We start from the raw sequence: 23,542 nt of genomic DNA, 5'->3' as shown, positions 1-23,542 counted from the left end.
GGGAACACAAGCAGGGGGAGTGGGAGAGGAAGAAGCAGGCTCCCAGCAGAGGAGCCTGATGTGGGGCTTGATCCCACAACACCAGGATCACGCCCTGAGCCGAAGGCAGATGCTTAACGACTGAGCCACCCAGGCGCCCCATTAAAATGTAGTGTTTTAAGCCTAATTTCTTACCATTAAGTTACAGAATACAGAAGATATAATTTCTTTTGCTTACAGTGTTTCTCAGATCTTCCATTTTAAAAATTAAATGTTGCCAACCTGTCTTAGTATTTTTAAAAGGTAGTTTGAACATGAACAGTATCCATACATGCAATAACAAAAGTTTTTTTTCCTCATTTTTGTATTGAGAAATCTATTTATTTCATAGGAGAAAGCTCTGCACTATTGTTATAAAATTAATTGAGGTGTGACCAGTAATGTTTATTGTCCCTACTCTATAGAAATGATGAATTTTTTATATTGTTAGGTCTGGAGAAAATGATGTGGAATACAACAACATGGAATTAGAAGAGGGAGAACTTATGGAAGATGCAGCTGCTGCAGGACCACCAGGTACAGAGGCCAAGATGCACCAGCTTGCATCTTCTCTTTCCTCTTCTCTGACTGTATCATATTTTAATATATGGCAGCCACTGCTCTACATGGCCCGTGGTATTGGTAGTGCTATATATATATATATAGTGTGTGTGTGTGTGTGTGTGTTTGTATCTTAGAGTGTATTTGAAATGGTAATAATAGCTAACATTTGGTAGGTATTCTTATGTACCAGGCATTGTGCAAAAGCACTTCATGTGTACCTTATCTCATTAACTTACAATATTCTGTGAGATAGATTTTAATATTATCTGCTTTTTATAACTATACAGATTGGTGGAGAAATTAAGCAACTTTCTGTCATTCACAATTTCGTAAATGAAAGAGAGGGATTAGAGTTTTGTATTTGTCTGAATCCAAAGCTCATGGTCTTCTCTACAATCATATACTATCCTTTTATGATACATAAGTCTGTTTGTATATCTAATTTGACTATAAAATAATCTGAGTAGATTCATGGAATGTGACTTACAAAAGACTTTTTTTTTTTTAAACATTTATTATTTGAGAGAGTGTGTGTGCACATGCGTGCAGGGGGAAGGGGCAGAGGGAGAGGGAGAGAATCCCAAGCAGACTTCCCTATGAGCACGGAGCTTGATGTGGGGCCCAGTCCCAATGATCCTGAGATCATGACCTGAGCTGAAATCAAGAGTCAGCTGCTTAACCGATTGAGCCACCCAGGCGCCCCACAGAGGACCTTTTGAGAGCTCATCTTACGATGCACAGAATAAACTTTAATTGCTTCGATTACTTACATAGTTTGTGGTAGAGCCAGACTAGAACTTCACATCATCTTTTTCTTGGACGACATTTTTTTTGCCAGACCGCACTGCTCCTGCTTCTCTTGGGATGAAGTGACTCAAGTACTGCATGTTTCTTTTGTGTTCTTAGACCTGTTTATTTTTGTTTGTTTGTTTTTGTTTCTTAGATTTTATTTATTTATTTGACAGCGAGCAAGCACAAGTAGGGGGAGCAGCAGGGAGAGGGAGAGGGAGAAGCAGGCTCCTCGCCAAGTGGGGAGCCCAGTGCAGGGCTCAATCCCAGGACCCTGGGATCATGACCCGAGCCAAAGCCACCCAGGTGCCCCATGGACCTGTTTAATTAAGCATGCAAATCTTGGCTAGAAGAATTATAAGCTGTCTTGGTACTGCTTCTACTTTATTGATGTTGCACTTGGTACAAACACCGGCATATTGTATAGCATGTTTGGATCACTGAAGACTGCTTAAACATTAGTCTTCAAGCATTTCCACTTCCACTCATACTTTGTACTCTTCCTACTCCTCACTTTATTCTAGGTGATCTCATTTATGCCTATATTTCAGTTCTATCTATATACTGATTATTCTTCAAGTTCTCTCTCTAGCCTTTATTTTTCTCATGACTTCCAGATCCATGTAGCAGTCTGGGGTTTTGATGTTATCAGACTCAGCATCTCGCAAACAGAAATCATCATCTTTTTATGCCATCCTGCCTGTCAGTAGTAGCTCATCATCTTAGTGATTGATAGTGTTAAACATTTTTCATCTTTTCCTCTTGCTCAAACTCTGCCTTTAATACATTACCCAAATATGTTGATTCTGCCTCCTAAGCAGTGCATGAATTCATTTGTTACTTCACATTCCTTTGCCATTCCTAGGCCACTGTCTTTCAAAACAGCCTCCCATCTGGGTTCTTTGCATCCATTATTGTTCCCTTCCATTCTGTCTCCCACAGCTAAGAGTTCAGAATGAATTGTTTTTTTCCTTCATATTTGTATCCGATCATGTCACTTCTCTAATTTAAAACTCTTTATTGGGTTCCATTTATTTAAGGATAAAGTCCAAACTTGCTAATGGTACAGAAGGCCTTTCATATGGTGGCTCCTACACACTTCTTCAGACTTACCTCTCTCACACTCCCCTGTGTCATTTTTTAGCCCAGAGGAAAGAAATGTGCTTCTCCTCAAACGTGCTTCCTAACATGTTCCTTCTATCTTCTCATGCTAGGCATAGTCAACTCCTATTTCTTCTTCACTTTAGTTGTATTTTATTCCTGGAAGCCCTCCTCAACTGTGTGCCCTGCATATCTTTTCCTGCTCTCTCAAGTTAACCTATTAGAATATAAATTAAAACATGCTTATTTAGCTACCTATTTTCCCTTTTATCGCTGAGCGCCATGAAGCACTGTGCCAAGAAATAATATGCATCTTAATATTTGTACCCCTGGCATTTAACACAGTATAATAAGGGATCATTTAATATTTTTCAGATAAATACTGAATGAATATACTTTATTTTACTAAGTGTTGAGTGTAGTTTTCAAAATTTAAATAGCATAGAAAAATTCAGAAGCTGTATTGGTATAAAATGGAAGATGGGTGTTCTGAGTCAAGGTTAGTGAATATTTTTCAGCCTTGCAGCGTGGTTTTTCTTAGTTAAATCTGTCATTTCCTCTCTTAAACTGTATCATAGGGAAATTCTTATATGAAACATTTTTACACATACCGGATAATGGGTAAACAGAAAGTTATATTTTTTACTTTATTCATTCATCCACCAGATATTTTTACTGGATACTTACCTGGCACTGTGTACTGTCTTGCTATCTGGAGCTATAGTATTGAATAAAAAGGCATCTGTGTTCTCATGATGCTTATGTTCTGTAATTCTGAAATTGTAATTTATTAATTCAATAAATAGTTTTTGAGGATCTGTTATAATCCAGACACTAAATTATGGGTGCTGAGGATACACTAGTGAATCATACCCCTTTAATTTTTATTACGTGCTTTTAGGAATTTTAAATTTTTGTAGACATTTGTTGAATGCCTGTATCAGGATTTCTGGAAAATACAATGAAAATACTTACTCTTAAGTACTTTATAATCTAAAGGTGAATTAATGTATGAACAGATAGCTAAGATATGTAAGACAGTACGCATAAAAAGAACTGTAGATTTCTTTAGATACCGCCTCCTCAGGAGGTGGAACATAGCTCCCTACCCTTAAATGTGGGCTATGCTTAGTGACTGGCTTCCATTATAATACAGTCTAGAAAGGAAAAAAGTAACTTTATACCAGAGAAACCTGTTAAACATTATTTTAGCCAGGTTATCAGATTTAACATCATCCATGTTGTCATGTTGATAGCATGTACCCTCGATATGGTCTGTTGAGAATGGTACTTTACATCTGTGGTGTTGTCCTCCCCAAACCCATAAACACAATGTAACCATGAGAAAAACACCACATGAACCCCAGTTGAGGGACATTTTACAAAATATCTGACCAATACTTTTCAGAACTGTCATGGTCATCAAAAGCAAAATTCTGAGGAACTGCCCCAGATCAGAGGAACCTAAGGAGAAATGATGTAATTTGATAGTCTGAATGGGACCCAGGGACACAAGAAGTACATTTGGGAAATATTAATGAAATCTGAATAAAGTACAGAATTTATTAGTTGATGATAACATACCAATATTAGTTCATTAGTTGTGATAAAGGTACCATAGTGATGAAAGCTATTGACAGTGGGTAAAGTGGATCATGGGATTTACAGGAATGCTCTGATTTTTCTTTGCACCTTTTCTAGAAACCTAAAACTATTGTAAAATGAAAAGTTTTAATATATAAAGAAAACTAAAGCAGAATTAAGGGTGAGGTGGGGCTGAGTGTGGAATGAATTGTTATATGTTAATAATGGAAGGTCCATTTCAAGCCGGTTGTGATTCATATTTAAGAACCATACTATCATCTAAAAAATTATGTCAGTTAAGACGTTAAGTTGTCCATTAAGTAGATCTTTCTTAAACAGAAGCTAGGTATGAGGTAAAATAATATTTACTTAATATCGTTGTATAGGTTGTATTAAATAAGGCTATAGCTTGAAATAACTTTTAATGATTCAGGTGCCTCTTCCCTCAGGAATTGCTTATTCAGTTATTTTCATTTAGTTACAAGAAAAACTAATGCTTAAAATTATGTTCTGAAAAAGTATTCTAAATAAAAAGTATCGTTCTATTTTCTTAAGATTTTATTTCTTTATTTGAGAGAGAGAGAGAGAGCACAGCAGGGGGAGTGGCAGGGAGAGGGAGAAGCAGGCTGTGTGCTGAGCAGGGAGCATGATGCAGGGCTCTATCCCAGGACCCTGGGATCATGACCTAAACCGAAGGCAGACGCTTAACCAACTGAGCCACATCAACTTTATATTTGCCTCACATGTGTGATTAATGAAACATTCTAATACTTGAGAACTAAAAAATTCTAGCAATATAGCATACTTGTAAATTGACAGTGTGTAGGTTATTAGAATATTTGTTACTTATTTCAGGTTAAGGTTTTTTTTTTTTTTTAAGATTTTATTTATTTATTTATTTATTTATTTGTCAGAGACTGAGAGCACAAGTAGGGGGAGTGGCAGGCAGAGGGAGAAGCAGGCTCCCCGTTGAGCAGGGAGCCCAGTGTGGACTTGATTCCAGGACCATGAGATTATGACCTGAGCTGAAGGCAGACACTTAACTGACTGTGCCACCTAGGTATCCCTCAGGTTAAGGATTTTTAAGGTTACTTGTTCCAGTAATGTTTAATGAATGCCCACTAGTTATCAGGCATTGTGTTGTTCACTGGGATTACGAGATGAGTGAGCATCATCTCCAAAATGAGAATGTAGCACTAGTCATTACAGAACTTCGTGATTATAAATGTCAATACAGGGTGACACCAAAAATAGAACAGCTTATTAGAAATGGGTGAAAAAGGCTTTAGAAAGGGAGTGATGTTTGATTTTGTTCTTGAAAGAAGACCTAAGAGTTCATTAGAGGAGCAGGGAAATAATGAGATAAGAGAGCAAAGACATTCCAGGGGAAAGATGCAGCATTATTCTTTTTGGAAACTTCAAATAATTGAGACTTTGTATGGGGGCAGGCCAATATGAGATTGGTAAGCAAGAAGCAAAATCAGATAATAGAAAGTCTCATTTGCTAGGCTAAGGATTTGGGGCTTTATTCTGTGGAACCATTAAAGGCCTTTAAAAGAAACGTGGTGAGATTTGGTTACATAGTGGAAGATGAATTAAAAGACACGATCAGAAAACTACTGAAATGTTTCAGGAGGGACAATTATGAGGGCCTAAGATAAGGCAATAGTAGGAGTGGAGATGAAATTTGTTGAAAGTTGTTAAATAGTAGAATTTATAGGACTTGGGAATCTAACTGAATGGATTTGGTGGATATGTGGGGATGATTCTTTAAGGTTTCTAGGTTAGGCTGTGCCCTTACATAAGATAGTCCAGGAGCAAAACATAATATAATCAGTTTGATCAGTGTTGATTTTGAGAGACCTGTGGGACAATCATGTGTTGATCTCTTGACCCATAATATCTAACTGGTTGGAAGATCTCAGGTGTGTAGTCTGTTTTAGAAAGATGCATTAATTTTTTTATTTTCAAAAAACATAACTTTTATTAAACAGAATAAACGAATTAAAAATTTCTAAAACGCTTTCATAGTATATAAAGAACTTCTGTAAATCAATAAGAAAAAGGTAAGACTACCTCCTGGGGGGGGAAAAAGGACAAAAGACTGGAATAGACACTTCACAGAAGAGGCTATCCAGATGGCCAGTGCACATTTTAAAAAGTACTCAACCTCTTTTATCAGAGAAATGCAAATCGATGATGTGTCCCAGTATGGATCTCTTGAGTTTATTTATCTTACATAGAGTTTGTTGAGCTGAGCTTCTTGGATGTGTTAGATTAACATCTTTCATCAGGTGTTGGAAATTTTCAGTAATTTTTCTTTGATCTGTATTCTTTCTCTTTGCTCTTCTGTGACTCCCATTATATGTATGTTGGTACATTTGATGAGATTCCACAGATCTCTAGGACTCTTCATTTTTCTTTATTTTTTTGGGAAGTGCCAAATAAAAATCCAATAAGATCCCATTGCACACCCACTGTAGCAGCTAATAGATAAAAACATTTTTTAAACTGGCAATACTAAATGTTGCAAGCATGTAGAGCGATGGAAACTCTCATACCTTGCCAGTAGGAATGAAAATTGATACCACTATTTTGGGAAATGGTTGGGCAATATGTGTTAAAGCTGAACATACACATGCCTTTGTGTGAGCCAAGGCTTGCCAGTAGATTTTTACAAGAGTATTTAGAGCAGCATCATTCTTTTATAGGTGTTGTCATTGTGTGTCTGTATGTGTATGTTTTTTAAGAAAAACAAATGTAATTTATAACAAAGTAAAAGCTGTGAAAAAGCTAGTTTAGGACTAGACTGTGTAGGACCTTGGGCGTCATGCTACTGCATACAGGCACTATGATGAGATGAAGAACTGAGGTAGATCAGTGTACCATTTTAGCAGGGGCTTGGCTCAGGAGGCAGGGAACCTGCCACTGATTAATTTGCTTTTTTATGAGGTGTTTTATATTGTTTTCATGTGACCTTCAAGAGCAGTTTATCTACTTAGAATTTCAGTGGCTTTATTTTTAGCAGCTAAAAACTAGAAGCAACCCATGTTCTTTCCACATAGAATAAAGAAAGAAACGGGGATATATTCAGATACTGGGATGCCACACAGCGATGATGCAGATGAGTAAACTGCTCCGTGCAGCAGTGTGGGTGAATCTCACGAACATAATGTCGAACAAAGAAGCAGGATGTTAGAGCACACACTGTATCATTTCATTTATATAAAGTTCAAAAACAGGCAAAATTATGGTGTTTAATGCAGAATGAAGGTTACCTTTGGAGAGGAAGATTGGTGAGCAGTTTTAGGAAATGGGGGGACTTGGGGGTACCGTTATTTTGTGAGCATTTATTAGGCTGTATACTTTGTATGAGACGGACAGACCTACACAACACACCCAGAATGATGGCAGTATCAGCTCCGAGAAACGGAAACTGAAATAGATGCTCAAGTCTTTGATGCTTGTGGATAGTGAGTAGAAAGGATGGGAACATGGGAGGGAGGGAGTAGCCAAAGGGCACGAAGCACAAAGGAAAGGAGTTTTTGTTCATTGGTGAAAGTAAGGCCTGGAAGAACATCGAAAAATAGGAGAGTGCTAGTGTTAAATGGGCAACTTCTATTTCTAAAGAAGAACCAGATATCAGGACAGTAGATACAGTGCACAGGGCTACTAAATAACTTATTACCCAGTTAGAACCACCTGGGCAGCTTTTTAGAAAAAGATCCTGGGTCCCACTCCAGTAATCTTACTCAGGCATCTGTGGTAGAGCTAGCATCTGTAATGTTTAAAATTCCTCTCAAATGCAGCCTGATTTGGAAACTTCCGAGTAAAGAAAAAGGGTAAGACAGGTACAAGGTGAAGAGGGGATGGTTTTCTCCTTTTTTTTTTTTTTTAAGAGTTCAGCTTTCTCTTGAACACATTACAGAGGTTCAGTCAGACCAAAGCCCATGTCATCATCAGACAGACTCCTCAGATTCTTCTTTCTTCACTTCCACTTTTCTTTGTTTTCCTTCTGTCCACAACCATATTTTATTCTTGTTGCGGATAGTTTTTTGTTGGTTTTGTTTTTTGTTTTTTATTCCAATTATTTACTTCTACTTTCTTTTCCTCAGCTAGGGCAGCAGCCATAGAGGGGCCAGGACCTTCTGGTGTCCTGGTGTCCACCAGCCCCTGTGTTTCAAATGGGGTTCCTGATACCGACATTGGCCAGGACCTTTGCAAACAAGCCTGGCCAGAAAGGTTCAACATTTATACCGGCTACTTTAATGAGGACGTTGGTCTTATCCTCCATGGCTGTCACCTCATCATTATTGCAGGATAAGTGCTAAGTAGATGCAGGTGAGCTCCTGAGATGGAGGCCGTGGGGCAGGTGAATGCTGAGTGGCACTGCCATGCATGATGCTAGTCCCCAAATGAAGTGAGAGCCTCACGCCAGTGTGGCCTTCCTTGGATGCACTGAGCACCTTTGTAGCAGTTGAGGAAAAGGGGAGTTTTCCGCTATTTTTTAAAAGGCGTTGCATGGAGTACTGAGTCTGGGAAGAGAAATTTGCAGTGGGATGATGTCCTCAGAAGAGGAAGAGGAAGAAGTTAGAAATGGTGAGGATATGACTATAGGTGAAACACATATAAGTAAATAATTGGCTTGAAGCTTCTGAATAATTGGAATTTTTTCCCCAAGTTACTTCCTTTTAGATCTCTTTGAAACACTCATGAATAGTCAAAACCTGATTATTTTGTGTTATTTTTGTATTATCTATTTTAAGGTTTTGTTGCATGTAACACTTTTGAATTTTAGGTTTCTTTAGAATATATTTAAATAGTTTCATTGAAGGAGGTCAGTTTAACCACCATTTCCATACCTAATATTTGCTAGGTATTATCCTAGGCACTAGGGAAAAGTCAAATGGTTTCTTTAGCTTAAGGAGCTTAGTTCAATATAGGTGATACAGATATGACATTGCTCACAGGTGTCTATCCGGTTCATCAGTCGTTAACAAGTTTCAGTCTGAAAATTCCTCGAGAAGATTACTATTTTGGTATCTAGTTTCTTGGAATTTGTGGTATCTTGGGGATTTGTCTTTCTTTCAAGACCACTGGGTTAATAGGACATATTCTCCTTTTCTTCACCCTCATCCCCCTGATTGCATATATTGTGTATGACTACCTTTTTATTTCTAGGGCTAAGGATGGGGTTTGAGGGTTCCTCCTGAATTCTGGATAGTAATGAGGCCAGTGCTTAGTCACTATGCTTGTGTTCACCTCTCTGGCAATTTGGTTTCTCCTTTCTGCTTTTATCATAGTGACACACCAACTCCTAAGAGACAGGTCCATAGACAAGTATTCAAACAACACTAACCTATTTACTTTTTCTTTTAAGTATAATTAAATTTGTGCAGATTTGTAGCATGCATTTTCTACATCTCTGTTTCTTTTGCAGGTAGTAACCATGGCTATGTGGGTGCCAGTAGCAGAATGTCAAGAAGAGCGCATTTATGCTCTGCTGCTACCAGTAGTTTATTAGACATTGACCCATTAATTTTAATACATTTATTGGACCTCAAGGACCGGAGCAGTATGGAAAATTTGTGGGGCTTACAGCCTCGCCCACCTGCTTCACTTTTGCAGCCCACAGGTAAAATATTAACAATAATTTCACTTTTTTCTGTGATTCTTGAGAAGAACTCTTGATTTTAATCCAAGTGTCTCATTTAAGTGTTGGAACACAGGATGTTTTTGTAGCAAAGTGGTTTTTCATTGTATGTCACAGAATTGACATTTACATTAATCAGATTTTTTTGGTCATTATTGTTCAGTGGTGTTTTGTGCAATAACGTCATAATGCCTGTTAAAATGTTTGTTTTTGATTGGGCATTTAGATTGTCTGATTGACAGTTTGATTTGTATGAAACACAGTTGTCCTCTTTGTGAATGGACTTAAGAGTTTTGCATGAATACCCTAAGTGGAACTGTGTCTAAATTGAATATAGAAAAAGATGGTTTCATGCTTTGATGTTCTGTAGCCTAAAAATGTATACCAATTAGCATCAGTGTTTTATTCGCAAAGGTTATTAGAAATTATATCTTTGTTACTGTAATATGATGTGTACACACACACACATTAGATGTATAGTCAAACCTGGACTTTTTGAAACTCTTAGGTATGGTCATTTTGAACAGCTAAGGATTTACCTGTAAATGCCAAATTTTAAACACCATTTTTGTTAGAAAACTTTCTAATATATACTCAATATTTTCCTACCCTCCTAAACAATAGTATTACAGAAATCAAAGCAGTGATTTAGACCAGTGATTTAGATGCTTCTTTAAAGCTGCAAAACTCATTTTTCAAAGTCTGAGGCAGAGCATCAGTGTAGAAAACACACAGAGCTGCTGTAGTTGGGGGTGATCTCAGAGCCTGGGTTATTTAGGCGTCTTCTTTCTAAGATGTACTTCCTGAAAGTCTGGGTCCTTAATTTGAAAGACTGTCTTCAGTCATGTTATGAAATAGTTGCCTTTTATCTGTGATCCAAGTACCTTTTCTATTGTACTTGTACTTTTATAAATGTATCACATTGCATCTAATTTTACATTATTCTTAGGTATTTTTGTAGAAAATTTGGAAAATGTAGGAAATTACAAGGAAAATAAAAATCACATATAGTTCTTGCGATCAACAAAGAAATAGCTTTTTAAAAAAAAGATTTTATTTTTACGTAATCTTTATACTAAACGTAGGGCTCAGACTCAGAACCCTGAGATCGGGTCACATGCTCTACCAACTGAGCCAACCAGGTGCCCCAAGAAATAACTTAAAAAAAAAAAAATCAACACCTTGATAAAGGTTTTGCTTAAATTATAACCTGTGTTATTTGCAAAGACACAGTGAAACAGACAAGTTGTGGTTCTGCAGGTGGGTGTGTACATTGGTTTAACCTTTTTATGAAGGATTTTTTTTTTAAGAGAGGAAGAGAAGGTGCATGTGCACGCAAGTAGCGGGTGGAGCAGAGGGTCAGAGGGAGAGAATTTCAAGTAGACTCCATGCCCAGCATGGAGCCCGATGTGGGGCCCAGTTCACAACCCTGAGATCATGACCTGAGCCGAAATCAAGAGTCGGACGCTTAACCAACTAGCCACTGAGGCAACCCTGAAGGAAATTTTTGTACTAGGTTTAAAATACCTTATCCTTTAATCCTGTAACTTCACTTCTAGGAGTATATCCCAAAGAGAAAACAGAGTTGTTTGAAAATATCCAACAATACAGTTATGTTTGAAAAATTCTAGTTTAGCCATGCATATTTAATAGGTAGGTAGAATCATGTTTTTGAAAAGTATTCAGTGTCATTGGAAAAATGAATGCAAACCATAAACAGAATATCTCAGTTATCCAAAAATTAGTTTTCTCTGTAAAAGAAGGGCGGAATAATAGGAAGAGCAAGCTTTAAACATCTTGAGTTTGACATGCCAGTGGGATATCAAAGTAGAGATGCTTAGTAAATAGCTAAAAATTAAGAACTGGAATATAGGCAATTATTTGCCTAGAGGTGGTACTGGGTAATTAAAACTAAGGGAGTAAGATTGTAGAAGAGAGAGTTTTAAGAAAATTTTAATGTGGGGCGCCTGGGTGGTTCAGTCGTTAAGCGTCTGCCTTCGGCTCAGGTCATGATCCCAGCATTCTGGGATCGAGCCCCACATCAGGCTCCTCTGCTGGGAGCCTGCTTCTTCCTCTCCCACTCCCCCTGCTTGTGTTCCCTCTCTCGCTGGCTGTCTCTCTCTCTCTGTCAAATAAATAAAAATAAAATCTTAAAAAAAAAATTTTAATGAGAAAAGGGCCAGGGACATGATTTTGGTGAAGGTCTGTTTTTACTGAGTTTGTGGAAGATGAACCAGATCAAAGAGCCTTTGAAAAGGAGAGAAACCAAGAAAATGGAGTCAAGGAAACCAACTGTCTGCAAGAAGATATTAAAAACTAATGTTGCAGAAAGATTCAGCCTTCTTTTTATTTAAATGCTTGCTTGGGTTTCAGTGTTTATTTTGGTTCTTTGTTTATTCTTTCCTTCTCAGTCTGTATACCTTTCATTTTCTTTTTCTTATCTTAACTGCTTTAGCTAGGACTTCCGGTACAGTGTTGAAGAGGCGTGGTGAAAGGGGATATCTTGTTCCTGATCTTGGTGGGAAAGATTCAAGGTTTTCACCATTAAGTATGATGTTAGCTATAGGTTTTTCATAGCTGTTGTCTATCAGGCTGAAGATGTTTTCCTCTATTCCTAGTTTACTAAGAGTTGTTGTTGGTTTTTTTTTTTAATTCATGAGTGAATATTGGATTTTGTGAAATGCTTTTTCTGCATCTATTGATACGATGTGTGATGGATTACATTTATTGATTTTGGAATATCAAACCAGCCTTGCATACCTGGGATAAATCCCACTTAGTCGTGGTATACAATTCTTTTTATACATGGTTAGATTCAATTTGCTAATATTTTGTGGAGGGTTTTAGTATCTCTGTTCATGAGAGATACCGGTCTGTAGTTTTCTTGTAATGTCTTTGGTTTTGATATTAGAATAACGCCTTGTAGATTGAGTTTGGAAGTACTTCCTCTGCTTCTGTTCTTGGAGATAATAGAAAGTGGATATAGGCCTCTTCATACTGTCTACTTCTTTGATTTTTGGCAGATTGTCTCTCAGGGTATTGGTCCATTACATCTAGGTTATCAAAAATTTGTTGGCGTAGAGTTGTTCATAGTATTCCTTTATTTTCCTCTTATTCATTTTTCAATACATATTGAGTGAACCTATTATATATCAGACTCACTGCAAGTTCATGTTCTTTTTTTTTTCTTTTTAAGAGTTTTTATTTACTTGACAGAGATAGAGACAGCCAGCGAGAGAGGGAACACAAGCAGGGGAGTGGGAGAGGAAGAAGCAGGCTTCCAGCAGAGGAGCCTGATGTGGGGCTCGATCCCAGAATGCCGGGATCACGCCCTGAGCCAAAGGCAGATGCTTAACGACTGAGCCACCCAGGCGCCCCTCATGTTCTTAACCACTGTACTGTAAAAGGGGCATTTTAAGAGGCATCAGGGTATGAATGACAGATTTTATGGTACATATGGTAAGTAGAAATAGGAAGTCAGGTGGGGTTATTCTGTGGAAGGTGTTGCATGCTAGCCTGAGGAATGATGCATAGTGGGCATTGGGGAGCCGTTGTTGCAGTTTAGGAATGGTTTGATTAAAGCTGCTTTTAGAAAGCTGGCAGTACTCAGATAACTATCAGAAATGGAAGTTTAATGAGAGTACTATTGTAGAAGTTTATTTCAGTGGTTCCTAGTATGAGAGGACAAATTCATACATTCCTGGATATTTTCTCAATCATTGTATGCTCAAAAATATGTGGATCTGAGGTAAGGTCTTCAGAATGTTCTGACATTATAGAAGTTATACTTAACCTCTAAGGAATACAGTAATTTACTCTATATATAATTAAGATTTTACTTGTAGCATGGCAGTGGTAATATTTGGAATGTCGTAAAGTTAGAGTTATAGGGCTTGGCAAATGAATGGAATGTGGTAAGGAGGACTCTGAAGACACTTAGGTGACCAGAATCGTGGTAGCATTGATAGATGCTGAAGTCTGGAGAAGAAGCTTTAGAGAACTGTCAGTCTTGAAGGCCATAACTGAACAGATATGAAAGAATTGTTACAGACAATTCTAATTAACTTTGTAACCTGGCACATTCAAGAAGCCTTATTTTCAGTGCAGTATTAAATTGTCAGGTTCCTATGGTATAAGTTCTCATCACACTTTCCTGTCTTGGCGGTTATCACATGGTACTGAAATTATTTTTCAGTTTTCCAGCTGGACTGTGAGCTTTGTGAGGACAAAGACCGAGGGTTCATCTTGTTCACTATTGTATTTCCTGCCCAACACAATGCCTAGCATTTGAAACAGGCTCAGTAGTTGTCTATCAGATGAAGGTGGTTTGTTTATTTTGTATTTTCCCATCTGCGATTTTTACTTTTTTAGAATCTTTGTCAGTTTCTAGTAATAATAAACTGAACCATGTATGTTAATACAGATTTTCATATTTAAGTCCATGTAGATGTGGGGTGCAAGATTTTAGTTAGCAAAACATTTTGAACATTCTATGCCATAAGTTGTTTGGCCTGAAATACAAAGATCACTAAGATGTAATCTCCACCATAAGCTGTTCACAGTCTATATATTTGTCTTCCTTACTGTAATGTGACAAGTGCTGCAATAGGAGTATACTCCAAGTACTATGAAAAATTAGGTAAAAATGACTTGGAAGAACAGAGGCAGTTGGTGGTTTAGGTGCCTGAAGGAGTAGACATTTCGAAATAGATTTCCTTTGGTTTGGGGTAAAAGAGAAGGGAATAGGACACATGTAAAGTATAGAAGTGGGATATAGCATTGCCTGTGTATTATAGAGTTGCAAGTAATACCAAAACATTGGGATATATTTGGGGTAGAGGTAAAAGATTAAAGCCACTGAGAGACAAGGGCCTCAGATAGTAGGCCTCAGATGCCACGCTGGTGCTTTCATGAATGATTTTAAGCAGGAAAGTAATATCTGATTAGGGTTTTAGAAAAATTTCTGACATCTTGGTGGAAAGGGTTTGGATGGGTATTACACCACAGAATGCTTTCATAAACACTGAGTTTTTTGAGCCTTATGACAACCCCATTAGGTGTATATTATTGTCTTCATTTTACAAATAAATAATGGACTCAGAAGTTGGTGGACTTCTGTAAAGTTACAGCAACTAAATGGTAGATCTGAGACCAAATCCTGGATTTCTAAAATCTCTCCTTACCTCATTTATAGAAAATTCTTTTTACGGGTGCCTGGGTGGCTCATTCGGTTAAGTGTCCGACTCTTGATTTTGCCCCAGGTCATGGGATCAAGCCTCATGTTGGGCTCTGTGCTGAGCGTGGGGTCTGCTTAAGATCTCTCTCTCCCTCTGCCCTCCCCCCCATAAAATGAAAAGAAAAATAGAATTTAGTTCCCTCAGAGGATTGATATGAAAGAACTAAATGACTTAATTCAGTAAGCTCTTTGTGGATGTTTCTTAAATAAACAGAGACAATAAAATCTATTAAGATAGGAGAATCTTTCCCAGAAGACTTTTGGCTGGAAGTGAGTCACGTACCCTCCCTAAACACTGTCAGAGGAATGAGTTTATTAGACCATTCCTGGACCCATATGCTCTGGGGCCAAAGGAGGGTCCTTTGAGCACATTGCTGCTCACCACCTGATACCAGATACAATCTGAGTCCTTTTGGTAAGTTAGAAGTGGGGCAATGACTGTTGAACACACTACAATGTCTGCTTTTTACTGTACTTCCTCTTTTATGGTAGAAGGTTGTTGCAGTGTGTAGGCAAGTTAAGGTGTCATTCCTGCTAATAATGACTTGTTCTTTTTCTAGTTAGTGCCTGTTGGTCCCCCATTTTTTGTTTGTAGGGCTTGGTTTCTTTCTGCTTTGAGTCAGTCATAATGTTCTTTGATATTCAAAATATGCCTCTCCTTTTAATATTTGTGGGGTGAGGAGGTGGATTGAGAAATAGCTGCTTTCTCTGGGAAGAGTGAAAACATTGTTACTTTAGAGACTGCAAAGACTCAGTGACAGGAAGCTGTTCTTTTATGATGCTCCGTGGGACTTAATAGCTGTAACTGCATTGGACAACTTTTTAAACTTAGTTGGAATATATGTATTTGTACATACTATGTGTAGCATATTTGATTGGCTTCTGGGGTGGTTGTTTCATTTTTTCAATTAATGAAGATAATAAAAGCTCAGTGTAGGAAATTTGAGGAAAATGGAGACATAAAGAAGAAAGCATAGGCAGTAGGGCAGCTTTCTTAAACTTTTAGAATTAAATAACTAATTCAGATTTGAGTGGTTATAATGTGACCCAGATTCTAACTTTGAAGGTGTGAATAAAGTTAGGATACTTGTATCTATCTTTATTTTCATTAATGGAATTTAATACATGCTTTTATGATTAATACCACCTAAAGCACCTCAGCTTTTTTACACATCAAGTTTGCTTATATTGACATTATCATGAGTGTTGAAGTCTATATTAATATGACTTGTAACTTTCTCTCTAAAGCATCATATTCTCGAAAAGATAAAGACCAAAGGAAGCAGCAGGCAATGTGGCGAGTTCCCTCTGATTTAAAGATGCTAAAAAGACTCAAAACTCAGATGGCTGAAGTTCGATGTATGAAAACTGATGTAAAGAATACACTTTCAGAAATCAAAAGCAGCAATGCTGCTTGTGGGGATATGCAGGCAAGCCTTTTTTCTGCTGACCAGGCAGCTCTGGCTGCCTGTGGAACTGAAAACTCTGGCAGATTACAGGATTTGGGAATGGAGCTCCTGGCAAAATCCTCAGTTGCTGGTTGTTACATACGAAACTGTAAGTGGATCTTTTTAGTGTCATTTCCCTCTGTGTCATTTGGGAAGCTAGAGATTGGGTTATTTTCAGAATAATATTTAAACATCTCTCTTACAACGAATTATAAGACTATATATACAACCTTTTCTCCCATTCAAAACTGACTGTATATTTTCTACTATATAGAGATAACATTTCTTGATTGCGTATTTTGTGCTGGGCAATAAATAAGACAATCCTTAACCCGTTGGATCTAACTTTTGTATATTCATGTGGTGGGAATCGGCATTAAAATGTGTAGACAAATAAAGATAATTTCAGTTAGTAAAAAGTACTGTGAAGGAAACAACAGAGGAATGGGATGGGAAAATGAGGAGCGTGCTGCTTAGGTTAGGGTGGTAAGAGAAAGTCTCTGAGAAGCAACATTTGAACTGAGACCTAACGGTTGAGAAGGCAGCAGCCATACAAAAATCAGTGGGACGTGTTGTTAGGGGTAGATAGAACAGAAAATGCAAAGGCAGTGATAAAGGATTTGCTGTTCTGCATGTTTGAAAGCTCGAAGGAATACTGGTATGATTGAATATGGTGAACAAAGCAGAGGGGAGAATACTAGAAGATAAGGCAGAGAGGTAGGCAGGTTCTATATCAGGTATGGACTTGTAAGACCAGGATAAGGAGTTTGGGTTTTATTCTCATTTTAGGAGAAAGTCTCTAGAGAATGAAAATGGGGGTTGGGAGATCGTTTATGATCTGATTTACCTTTTACAGAGATTACATACTTGCTATATGGAGAAGGGTCTGAAGGTTTGAATGGGAGTTGTGTGAAACAGTGTGTGTGACTATAACAATAGTGTGTGTGAAATACGGTTACTACAGTGGGTAGGTGGACTTGCTCATAGTCTAGCATCCCTTCCTGTCCGAGGTTCCCATCTTTGTTAATTCTCCCAAGGATGGTGCATAACTAGTACTATTCTAGATACATGGGAGAGAAGTCAGTTCATTACGTACAATGGTATTTTAGACCAAGAGGTCTCAGTTCTTTTCCACAACCCTCATAAGAAAGACTGGATAGTGTTGTAGGGAAAGAAAAAAAACTAAGAATGATGTTTAAGTTTTTGTCCCAAGCAACTTAGTGACTGGTACTATCATTAATTTAGATGCAAATCAAATAAGGAAAAAGCTGGTGTGGGGGTTGGGGGGTGGCAGGAAGTTAAGAATTCTTGTTTAAACATGTTAGGTTTGAGATGTCTTTAGTTATCTTAGTAAAATGTCTTCTAGGCAGGTGAATGGTACATAAATCTGAAGCTTATGGGGTCACATAATTTCCTTTACTGGCCTCCCCTTCATTACCAGGCCTTTAAAGGTTAAAGTGCCCCAGAGCCAAAATTTCTCTTCTTAATTTAAACTCCATTTAAACAAGTGTCTGATATTGTTGACTCCCAAATGCTGACTCCAGTCTGTGTTCAGTTTTTAAAAGAAATTTACCACGATTTGTTAAACAGGATTTACTGTCCTAACCTTTTTAAAGTAGTACTGTTCAGTGGCATAAAGTACATGCACATTGTTGTGCTACCGTCACCACCATCCATCCATAGAACTCTTTTTATCTTGCACAACTGAATCTCTCTACCTAGTAAACAATAGCTCTCTACTCTTCCTCCTCCCAGTGCCTGGCAGCCACTATTTACTTCCTGTCTCTATAAATTTGATTATTCAAGGTACCTTGTATAAGTGGAAACACACTTTTGTGGCTGGCTCATTTCATTTAGCATAATGTCTTTAGGGTTTGGAGAGCCTGGGTGGCTCAGTTGGTTAAGTGTCTGCCTTCGGCTCAGGTCATGATCACAGGGTCCTGGGATTGAGTCCTGCATCAGGCTCCCTGCTTGGTGGGGAGTCTGCTTCTCCCTCTGCCTACTGCTCCCCCTGCATGTGATTTTTCTCTCTTTGTCTCTCAGATAAATAAAATCTTTAAAAATAAATAAAGGAGTATCTGACCAACTGTGTCAGCTTTTTTTTTTTTTTTTTAATGTCTTCAGCATTCATCCATATTGTAGCATGTGTCAGAATTCCTTTTTGTGGCTAGATGGTATTCCATTGTGTGTGTATGTATATGCCACTTTTTGTTTATCCATTCATCCTTTGATGGACACTGGACTGGCCCCTACTTTTTGGCTATTGTGAATAATGCAGCTATGAGGATCTCTTTAAGACCCTGCTTTCCATTTTTCTGGACATACATACGTTAAAAGTGGAATTGCTGGATTATATGGTATTCAGTTTATAATTTTTTGAGGAACTGCCATACAGTTTTCAATAGAGGTTGCACCATTTTACATTCCTACCTAATAGTGCACAAGGGCTCCAGTTTGTCCACACCTTCCCCATCACTTATAATTTTGTGGTTTTGTTTTGTCTTTGATAATAGCCATACTAATGCATGTGAAGTGGTATTTTATTGTCTTATTATGCTTTTGATTCACATTTATCAGTGATGTTGAACATTTTATAGTGTTTATCAGCCATTTGTATATATTTTCATTTCATTGGAGAACTGTGTATTCAGATCCTTTGCCCATTTTTGAAATGGATCGAGTTGGTTTTTTTTTTCTTCCCCACCCCCCCCCCAAGATTTTATTTTTAAGTTATTTTTATACCCAGTGTGGGGCTCAAACTTATGATTCCGAGATCAAGAGTCAGAGTCACAGCTTCTACCAACCGAGCCAGCCCAGTGCCCTGGGTTGGCTTTTTGTTTTTGAGTTTTAAGAGTTCTCTGTATTCTGGATATTAATCCCTTATCAGATGGAGCGCCTAGGTGGTTCAGTTGATAAAGCGTCTGACTCTTGATTTCGGTTCAGGTCATGATCTCAGGGTCATGCGATTGAGCCCAGCATTGTGAGATCAGGCCCTGCATTGCGCTCTGGTTTCAGTGGGGAGCCTGCTTGAGTTTCTCTTCTCCCCCTCTCCCTTTGCCCCCTGCCCCAACACGTGTGCGCATGGATGTGTGCTCTCTCTTAAATAAATACATCTTTTTAAAAAAATCCCTTATCAGATATATGATTTGCAAGTATTTTTTCCTATTCAGCGTGTTGCCTTTTCACTCTGTTGCTTTTATCTTTTGATGGTAAAAGTTTTTAATTTTGGTGAAGTCCTGTTTTATCTTTTTTTCCCTTTTGTTGCCTGTGCTTTGGTGTCATATTTCAAAAGAGCATTGCTAAAGCTGATGTTATGAAGCTTTTCCCCTATGTTTTCTTGGAGTTTTGTAGGGGTGTTTTGTTGTTATTTTTTTTTTTTTAAGATTTATGTATTTGGGAGAGTGGGGGAGGGGCAGAAGGAGAGGGAGAGAGAAACTGTGCTGAGTGTGGAACCCCATGCGGGGCTCAACTCTGAGATCACAACCTGAGTCGAAACCAAGAGTTTAACACTTAAACCAACCAACTTCACCACCCAGGAGCCCCAAGAGTTTTATAGTTTTAGATCTTATATTTATAAATGTCTTGGATCTATTTTTAGTTAATTTTGTATGTGGTATTAGGTAAGGGTCCAACTTAAATTTGTTCATGTGTGGATATCAGCCTTCCTAGCACCATTTGTTGAAAAGATTTTCCTCTCATCATTGAATGGTCTTGATACCCTTGTTGAATATCATTAAAGAGGTGCCTGGCTGGCTTAGTCAGTAGAGTGTGTGACTCTTGATCTTAGGGTTGTGAGTTCAAGCCCCATTTTGGAAGTAGAGATTACTTTAAAAAAAAAAAAAAAAGGAAATCATTTAAGCATATATGTGAGCATTTATTTCTGGGCTATTTGTGTGTTTATTAAAATGGGATATATTAATGCTTGATACTGGTGGCAGTAATCCAGTAGAGATGAATAGAGGAGAGGATGATTGCCAAATACCTAAAATTCTCCTAAAATAAGCATAACAGTTCAATAGAAAATGAAGTAAAGGTTATGATTAGGCTGTTAACGTAAGAAGAAATACAAATGGGCAGTATACATCTCAAAGGATACTCAACCCAATCTAGTTGTCAAGGAAATGACAATTTAAAACAAAAAGAAATAATGCTCTTTAGATGGACTTTTGCAAAAAGCTTTTGTTACCTACTTTTGCAAGTACTTCTCTCCTGTTGCCACTTGCTTTTATTTTTCTGACAGTTTTAAATTTTTTATTTTAGATCTATTAATAGTATTCATAGTTTTTGGGTTTAATGTTTTTATTTCGAAGGCCTTTGACTCCCAAGTTTATAAAAATGACCCCTGTTTTCTTACAGTATTTTTTTAAAACTTTTTAACATTTAGGTCACTATACCATATATAATTTGTTTTTCATGATGGTGTGTGAGGTAAGTTCAGGTATTTTCTTTTTCCCAAAAGAAACATGTTTTTTGAAGAATCCACTCTGTCCAACAATATGAAATGCACCCTTTATTAATAGACCAAATTCCCTTATTTGCATTGTTCTGGTTTTAAGTCGTTCATAGAGGTTAAATCATGTGAAATTGCCAACATGCAACTATTTTTGACCTGCAAAAACAGCAATTTGATATTGTTACGTGAATATTTGTGGTGTCTTTAACTACTATATTTCATAGTTTGTAATACTGATTGACTTGCCTTCATTTTTGTTTTTGTTTTCAAAATATTCTTGATGGTTCTTGCACATTTACTCTTCCAGAAAAACATTTTGACTGGAATTGCATTATTTAATGGATTTAATTACATTTAATTTGGGGAATTGACATTTTTTCAGTATTGAAGCATTAACATCTGGGAACATGGTATTTGTCTCCATTTATTCTGGTCATCTCTTATATATAGTTCACAGTTTTAGTTTTCTTCATATAAGTTCTGTATGTTATATTCATTTCTAGATAGGTTATAACTTAGGTTGCTATTGTGAATGGGATTTCTTCCCCTGCCCCCGTAATATTTTCTAATTATTTGTCACTTGTAGGAATACTATTGGTTTTTACATGTTTGTCTTGTATTCAGCCCACCTAGTGAAATTTTTAAATTCTGAGTTTTTCAGTCAAATCTTGAATTTTTAAGTAGGTGATCATATTATCAACAAATTATTATAGTTCATTTCTTTTTTGCTTATTTACTTTACATTTTTCATTGTCTAGGCTAGGGTCTCAGAACAATGCTAACTAATAGCAGTAATAGAGAATTCCTTTCGTTTTCTCAAGTACAAAATTTGCTATATATTTTTTTTAAAGATTTATTTTTTTATTTTAGAGCGAGAGAAAGTGTGAGCACAGGAGCAGGAGGGGCAGAAGGAGAGGGAGAGAGAATCTCAATTAGACTTCGTACTGAGTGCAGAGCTGGACGCAGGGTTTGATCTCATGATCCTTAGATCTCGCCCTGAGCCGAAACCAAGTCAGATGCATAGCCGACTGCGCCACCTAGGCACCCCTGCTATATGTTTTAATAGTTCTTACCACCCTAAAAGATACATCCTTCTATTGCTAATAATTACTATGTACAATAAGTACCACTGTTAAGTCTGTGTGGGATATCATTCTAAGTCACATGTGCATTAACTCACTTAATCCCAACAACTCTGTGGCAAGTTATTTTTATCCCCAATTTACAGATGGATAAATGGAGGCACAGGGCATTAAACATCATCCTCAGAGTTTCACAGTGGTAATTGGGAGAGCCAAGAACTTGAACCACAGACCCAATGGCTTTCACCATTGCACCAAACTACCTTTTTTTCTGCTTACTAAGAGGTTGTTTATTTATCAAGAAGTTGTATAGAATTATGCTTTTTTGGCATCTGTCAAAATGATCATATTATTTTGTTTGATTACTTTAACTTTAAAGAATTACATTCTTTATCTAATGATGACCATTCTTGAAATAGTAGAATGAATCCTACTTGGTTTTGATAATTTGTAATTTTTAAAAATGTACTGCCATATTTCAGTTTGCTAATACTTTAGTTCAAATTCTTGACTATTGTAGTCATAAGTAAAATGGAGTTATATTTTTGTTACATTATCCTTCATCCATTTGAATTCCAATTTTATGCCAGCCTTATGGAATAAATTCAGAAGCTTTTGTCCTTTTCTGTCTATGAAATTATTTTAACATCTTATCTGCTCTTTAAAAGTTTAATGAAATTCATTCATAAAATCATTTAGTAGTTCTTTCAGGGACAGAACTTTAACAACCTTTTAATTTCAGTGTGTTTATTGGTCTCATATTTCTCCTCCTTGAACCAGTTTCCATAATTAATTTTCCTTGAAAATTACTCATTTTATTAGATATTTTAATTTATTGGCATAAAGCCACTTATGCTAGTCTCTTAAATTTTAAAAAGTCCTCTGAATATGGGCTGTTAAACTTTTTCTCTTATTTTGCTTATATGTGTTTTCTTATTTTGCCCTTTGATTTGACTTGCTGGAAACTTGTCCATTTTATTTGTCTCTTCAAAGACCTAATTCTTAGATATATTTCATCTACTTTCTTCTGCCTTTTTGTTACATTAAATTCTACCTTTATTTCTGTTTTAATAGTGCATTAACAGAATGCATTATTGGTTAAGGACTGTATTATAATTTATATATACATTGTAGTGGAAAAATTTGTCTTAATTTTTTCTCACATCTTTTTTTCAAGTGTACATATTCAACAGTTTTTAATATATTCACAAAGTCATGTAATGATCACCATTATCTAGAACACTGTCTACAACATTTTCATCACCCTCTCCCCAAAAACTCCATACCCATGAACAGTCACTCTCCATTTTTCCTTTCCTCTAACCCCTGGTAACCTCTAGTTTATTTCTCTATATATTTTACTTCTTCTGGACTTTTCATATAAATAGAATCATACAATATGAGGCCTCTGTGTCTGGCTTCTTTCACTTAGCATAACATTTCCAAGGGTCATCCATGTTATAGCATGTATTATTTCATTCCTTTTTATGGCTGAATCATAACTTCATTGTATATGTGAACCATGTTCTGTTTACCTACTCATCATTTGATGGACATCATGTAGTGTTTTGCCACTTTTTGGCTATTATGAATAATGCTGCTATGAATATTCAT

General features: G+C 37.0%; 1 protein-coding gene across 10 annotated transcripts in view; it reads left to right on the top strand.

Annotated features, from left to right (window-relative positions):
* The window catches only part of TRIM37 (tripartite motif containing 37), a 151,441-nt gene that overhangs the window by 78,692 nt on the left and 49,207 nt on the right, over nt 1-23,542 (top strand). For 7 of the 10 annotated variants that reach the window (XR_006411500.3, XM_026517457.4, XM_044390691.3 and 4 more), the window contains exons 17-19: nt 470-555; nt 9,497-9,691; nt 16,194-16,502. Coding sequence is in view for 9 of the 10 variants with exons in the window: in XM_026517457.4 (XP_026373242.2) it covers nt 470-555; nt 9,497-9,691; nt 16,194-16,502 (590 nt within the window). In the remaining variant the exon portion in view is untranslated. The remainder of the gene's footprint in view (nt 1-469; nt 556-9,496; nt 9,692-16,193; nt 16,503-23,542) is intronic. The other 3 variants (XM_057317998.1, XM_048223781.2, XM_048223791.2) reach the window with 1 other exon arrangement.

Source organism: Ursus arctos, unplaced genomic scaffold (assembly GCF_023065955.2).
Source record: "Ursus arctos isolate Adak ecotype North America unplaced genomic scaffold, UrsArc2.0 scaffold_24, whole genome shotgun sequence".
NCBI classification, from domain to species: domain Eukaryota; kingdom Metazoa; phylum Chordata; class Mammalia; order Carnivora; family Ursidae; genus Ursus; species Ursus arctos.
This window is presented reverse-complemented; position numbering and strand designations above follow the sequence as displayed.